Here is a 6,395-nt window from a genome sequence, read left to right as displayed (position 1 = left end):
AGATGGAGTTTCGCTCTTGTTGCCCAGGCTGGAGTGCAATGGCACAATCTCAGCTCACTGCAACCTCCGCCTCTTGGGTTCAAGCGATTCTCCCACCTCAGCCTCCTGAGTAGATGGGATTACAGGCACCTGCCATCATGCTCAGCTAATTTTTGTATTTTTGTGGAGATGGGGTTTCACCATGTTGGCCAGGCTGGTCTTGAACTCCTGACCTCAGGTGATCCTCCCGCCTCGGCCTCCCAAAGTGCTGGGATTACAGGCGTGTGCCATCACGTCAACCTACCCTTTCAATATTTTTAAATGTTAAATCTTCAAAAGGAAATCTTTCTAAAAATCAGTGACTCACTTCTTAAACAGAGTTAGCTTAACATAACTGAACTAAGAGAACTTTTTTTTTTAATAATGCCATGTTTTTTATCTAATATATCCCAGAACACTGATCTACTGGGATATATTAAAATTCCAATTAGGAACTAGCTTGTATTGAGAATTCACTCAGTGCCAAGGACAGTGCTAAGTGCTTTACTTGCTTTCTTTCATTTAACCCTAGGAAGAGGCATATACTTTTTTTTTTTTTTAACCAGAGTCTCTCTCTGTCATCCAGGCTGCAGTGCAGTGGCACAATCTTGGCTCACTGCAACCTCTGCCTCCCAGATTCAAGCGATTCTCCTGCCTCAGCCTCCCAAGTAGCTGCAATTACAGGCTCATGCCACCATGCCTGGCTAATTTTTGTATTTTTAGTAGAGATGGGGTTTCATCATGTTGGTCAGGCTGGTCTTGACCTCCTGACCTCAAGTGATATGCCCGCCTCGGCCTCCCAAAGTGCGAGGATTACAGGCGTGAGCCACCGCGCCCAGCCAGAAGCATATACTTAACAAGTGGTATTACTACTACCTCCTAGGAGGTTAGCATATACCTAATAAGTAGCCAAGCAGGTCAGTCCAAGTCCAAAGCTCAAGCTCATAGTCCCTGCACTGGTATACTACTTCTGAAGAAAAAAAAGGCTGCCCTGACCAGGACTCAAAACCAGACCAAGGCAGGAAAAGGAACATATTCCAGCGACTAGACCACACAGTATGCCTGACACCACATCAAAAGTCCCCAGAGTTATGTGTTTGGGAGTCTGCTTTTCATAGTTTTTCTGTCTCCTTTGCTGACATGCTGTTGATTTCAGTTCTTCCACATTATACATGGATACACAGACTTTCTGCCATTGCCAGTGTACCTAATCTACAGCAGCCCCTCATTTCCCTTTATCACAACTTTCTATTTAGATGCTATTTTCCAGTTTACAATGTGCTTTCACATACCTTACCTCATTTCATTTAATCTGCTATTTCTAATCTGTTTCAGGGTGAGCAACCAGATTACCCATAATGCTAACATGCTGAGATAAGTAAAAGCAATTAGGCTTTGAGCGAGGGCCTGAAGCAGTATCCTATGAATAAAGTACATAATTCTTAGTGCAAAGATGGGATGTCTCTTTTGCAGCCCAGATCTTCTCTGAGTACTCAGTCATTCTATCAATCTTTCATCTAACAAACCCTTCCTAAGCACTTGCTCTGTGCCATGTCCTGTACTGGGTGCTAGGGTTATAAAGATGATCAGGGCTGGGCACAGTGGCTTACGCCTGTAATCCTAGCACTTTGGGAGGCCAAGTCGGGTGGATCACTTGAGGTCAGGAGTTCAAGACCAGCCTGGCCAATATGGTGAAACCCCATCTCTACTAAAAATACAAAAATTAGCCAGGTGTGGTGGTATGCGTCTGTAATCCCAGCTACTCAGGAAGCTGAGGCAGGAGAATCGCTTGTACCTAGGAGGCAGAGGTTGCAGTGAGCAGAGATCGCACCACTGCACTCCAGCTTGGGCAACAGAGCGAGACTCTGTCTCAAAACAAATAAAGAAATAAAATAAAGATGATCAGGCTCTAGTTCCTACCTTTGAAAAGTTCTGAGATTAGCAGATGTGTTCACAAATAAACCAAAGCAGGGGTGGACGAGCAGTATAAAGGTAGCTTGGCACAAGGGATTATGGGAAAATGGATGTAAGCTGCCCAGTTTTGCTGAGAAGACTGTCCAGAAGATTCCAGGCTGAGAAGAAAGTTGGGATCTCCTTCTGTATGGTTCTCAGTTTAGTGGCAGACACTTGAGGTCACTAGGTTGCTGAACTGGGGATAAACCAGGGAAATGGTTCTCAACTCTGGATGCACATTAGAATCACTTGCAGAGCTTTCAAAATAAAAAATCACGAGGCTTGTCCAACTTGGGAAACAGCTGGACAGTATCTACTAAAGCTGAACACATGCAGACCCTATGACCTAGCAGTGCCACTGTAATACATAAACCCAACAGAAATGGGTGTACATATTCTCCAGGAGACACTCACAAGGATCTTCATAGCAGCATTGTTCACAGCAAACGAAAACTGGAAACAATGTAGATGTCCATCAACAAGTGAATAGAAAAACAAAACTTGATATATCCATACAATGAAATATTATACAGCAAGAAAAAAAGTGAACCACTACTACCTGCAACAACATGGGTGACTTGTACAAATATTACGCTGAGTGAAAGAAACCTCATGCAAATGAGTACATACTGTATGAGTCTGCTCATATAGAGTATCAAAACAGGCAGGAAGGCAGAGAATCTACTATGATAGTGGTGGATAGTCATGATAGTAGTGCCCCTTGGTGAGGCATAGTGACTGGGAAGGGGCACGAGGATAGCTTCTGGGCACCGATACTGTTCTGTTTCTTAGTAAGGGTGCAGACTGTACAAGTGTGTCAGTTTGTGAAGATTCACCAAACTATATACTTAGGATTTGTGCAATTTCCTGAATGTAAATATAAAGTTGATTTAAGCACTTTTTTAAAAAGGAATACCAGTGGCTGGGCCTCATTGCAGACCAATTAACTCAAAATCTCTGGGTTACAAGACTCCAACATTTGTATTTTTAAAAAGCGTCCCGAGTGACTCCAATGTACAGTCATGTCTGAAAACAAAGGAGCTAGGTGTTCCTATATTTATCACTAGCTTTGGGGGCAACAGCCTAGCACAAGACAAAGGGAATGAGTTCTGGAGTCAAGTACATCAGTGATTACATTCAGGTTCTTCTTGGTACTGGCAGGATGAGGCATCAGTCTGGATCATCTCCAAACCTTAGTTTCCACCAGGGTATAATGAGTACAATGCCACCTACCTCCCAGGAGTGTTGCAAGGGTTAAATATGATAATAGACTTAAAGCACCTAGCATAGTGCCTGGAACATAGCAGGTGCCTGAGAAATGGTAGATACTCAACTCCTTTTCCTCCTTTGCATCTACAGTCCTAAGCATAGTGATAAACAGATTGCTATAAAGGAACAAAACTCATACTCTTCAATTTCCTCTCCTGAATGAGTTTCTTTGTAAAGATTGAAGTAATATTACACTTGGACTAATGATGTCAAATGAATATCAGAAATTTCGGGGCCCTGGCTACTCACTCTATTCAGCACCTGCTATCCCTGAATGTGAGTGGAGAGGAGGCAAACTGTAGGTAAATACAAACCACAGACCATCCTTTGGAAAACTCTGCTCTTGTCCTTACCCCTAAGAACAGCACCAGCCCTGTACAAGCAAAGACAAGGCTGAGATGTGAGTAGGCAAAAAAGAATAGGAAAAATTAGTAGCTTGGAAGACATACCATCCATAAAATGTGCCAAATAAAACACTTTTGTATAAAATGTCATGTTTTAGTAAAAACAAATGAACAAAGAAAAAACCTAGGCTGAAAGCAGGAGATGCAGGTTAGAGTTTTGATCCTACCAGTGATAAGCTGTATGACTTCGATTAACTAAACTTTTCTGTTTCTCTGTCAAGTGAAAGTAATGCCATCTCTCCTACATCCTTTACAAGGGCATGGGGAGTTTCAGATAAGTAGAAGGCATTCAAAAAATTAAGCACCAAAGAAATGCAATATGAGAATAGTAGCTGGAAATTTACTTTGTCCAAAACTCCAATCATCTGCCCCAGCACCCAGACTAAGACAGAACACTCCCTTGTTTTAACTGCTCTAAGCACACCCAAAGTGTACACCGGCCTGAAGCTGGCTTATTATGTAAGAAGGGACTGCAGCATTGCCTGGCATGTAGCATAATACTTTGCCGAAGAGAAATCCTTGGAAATGCCTCAGCTGAAGCACAAGGGCAGGACCAGGCCTTATGTTTTGGAGAGAGGTGCTCTCAGTCACAGAATTCCAGACTGTGGCTGGAGCAAATGATGTCATCAGAGATCCTCTTACCATGGTCAATGTCAAAATTAAGATAGGAAGTCCAAGGACACTATGAGTTTTCCAGGCAAATATAAGTTTAAAAAAAAAAACAGTTTGAACCTTTGAATCTTGCCTTTAAAATTATTAATACTTTACAGAACATCAACTGAAATTTATCCTATTTTGTAAGGTTTTTTTTGTTTATGCGAAGCTTTTATCGACCAAAATACACATAATTGCAGAGGAAAATATATTCATTTACTGTATTTTTACTCCTACTACACATTAAGGGAAAAATATCATGTGAGTTATCCCTATATCCAAAAACAATAACAAATCAAAAATGAAAATATAAGACCTTTGAAGAGGCAGAGATAAACTTGAGGGCTCTCCGCCGTAGAGCTAAGAAACGAAATAGCTCAAATACCTGTTGGGTTCCTAAATGACTGGAAAATGAAAACTTGAAATTAACTACAGGCACTTTGGAACAGCTTGTAGAATACAGGTCTTTTCCATCCACAAACCATTTCTGCGACAGATCTCTGTACTCAACGCAGAAAACATCCCCAAATGTATGGATGCTCGGGGTTGGGAGGGCATCAAATTAGTATTAAAAATGGTACTGTTAACTCCTGCTCTGGTTCTGGGGGAAGGAAAGAATCCAGTGGGATGCAAACCTTGCGGCCAGAGCTGGACAACTCGCCCCTAAGTTTGGCGCGTCCTCGCTCTGCGCCCTCGGCCCCCATCTCCCCATTCCCGGCACCCTGGATCTTAGCGAACTGTGAGGCCCTGGCAGAGAACGGACCCCGCAGCTGGGGCTGCGAGCCACAGCAGTGGGGAAGAAGGGCGGTTCCTCTCCAAAGGGGGTCCTTAGGCACCCACCCCCGGGCCCTCGCGCGCTCCCCTTCCCCTGACCCTTTTGCCCCCAGGCAGGTCACCTGGCTCGGCCGCTGCCCGCCTGTCCTCCGGCTGCTCCCTCACTCCAGCCGTGCCGCCGCCGCCTCCTGGAAGCCGCTCGCCCTCCCGAGTCACGGGGCGGGCGAGCGGGCGGGCAAGCCTGTGCCAAGGCTGCGGGAACCGATCAACCCAGCCGGAGCTGGGACCCTGCCCTGAGCGCGGCCGCCACCAGGGCGAAACTGGAGAGCTGGGCTAGGTTCGCCCCAGCGGGGAGGGGCTGCTGCAACTTTGCGCCTGGACGCGGGCGAGGAGGGGGCGCCCGTCTCCAAACTCTGTGCCGCTCCCGCAACCTCTCCAGCCCAGAGACTGTTTTTTAATCTAAAGGGAAGTCAGAGTCTTGTCCTCAAGTTCTTGTTGCCATAGCCGTACCTCTCGGCGGGCGGAGGATCGCGGGGCCGAACTGGGGGCGCCGGGGGCGCGCCCCGCTGGGTGCGCTGGCTGCGAGCCGGGCGAGGGTGCGCAGGGCGGCGACTGGAGGGTAGCGACTGCCGGGGGAGCCAGCCCGCGAGGCTTCTCCAGACCACGCTCAGCTGCCCATGCCTGTCCCCTCCTGCCCGCAGCCGGAGCCAGAGCCGAGCAGCGGAGGGAAAGCGGCCTGGAGGCACTGGGCCAGCAGCGGGTAAGCAGTGACCCGGACCTGGATCGCAGAAGTAGGAACTGGAAGTGACAGCGGCGCAGGCAGAGCAGCAGCAGCAGCAGCAGCAGCAGCCCTGGTAGCTGTGGCAGCAGCAAAAGCCGCGGTGTACTGGCGGCGGCCACACTGCGCATGCTGCTGCCGCCTGCTTCAGCCCCTACCGGAGGGCTGCCGGTGCCTGGCATGCTGCGGGTCACTGCCAGAGCTTCAGGCGGGATTCCCGGACTCATGGACTAGCCCTTTCTGGTGGCCTGCTTCCTCCCTCACCCCCAGATGCAACTCCGAACCCCCAAACTCTATGGTGAGCCGCTGAGACACCCGAGAAGCGCTGGCTCTCCAGAGGCCCTTCACATACCACCCTGCCTCCAACTATCCTCGATGCCCTTCCCGGCCTTTCCGATAACAGGCCCCAAATCAAATAGTCTCTTATGAGAGAGAACGAAAACGTTCATGATAGATGGGAAATATTTAAAATCTTACTCAAAGTCTAATTTTTACAGAAATACAATGCACTCTGTAAAACATTAGGATGGCCAGACTCGGGTGAC

The 6,395-nt window shown here is 47.2% G+C and overlaps 1 protein-coding gene across 1 annotated transcript in view; it reads right to left on the bottom strand.

Moving 5' to 3' along the window:
• The window catches only part of LOC108519799 (src substrate protein p85-like), a 27,297-nt gene extending 21,220 nt beyond the window's left edge, over window positions 1-6,077 (bottom strand). The window contains exon 1 of the mRNA XM_017859054.1: window positions 5,583-6,077. Within this exon, the coding sequence (XP_017714543.1) occupies window positions 5,583-6,077 (495 nt within the window). The remainder of the gene's footprint in view (window positions 1-5,582) is intronic.
• Between the last annotated feature and the right edge of the window lie 318 nt (window positions 6,078-6,395).

Source organism: Rhinopithecus bieti, unplaced genomic scaffold (assembly GCF_001698545.2).
Source record: "Rhinopithecus bieti isolate Rb0 unplaced genomic scaffold, ASM169854v2 scaffold_49727, whole genome shotgun sequence".
In the NCBI taxonomy this organism is placed as follows: domain Eukaryota; kingdom Metazoa; phylum Chordata; class Mammalia; order Primates; family Cercopithecidae; genus Rhinopithecus; species Rhinopithecus bieti.
Note: the sequence above shows the minus strand (reverse complement) of the source record. Positions and strands in the feature narration are given on the sequence as shown.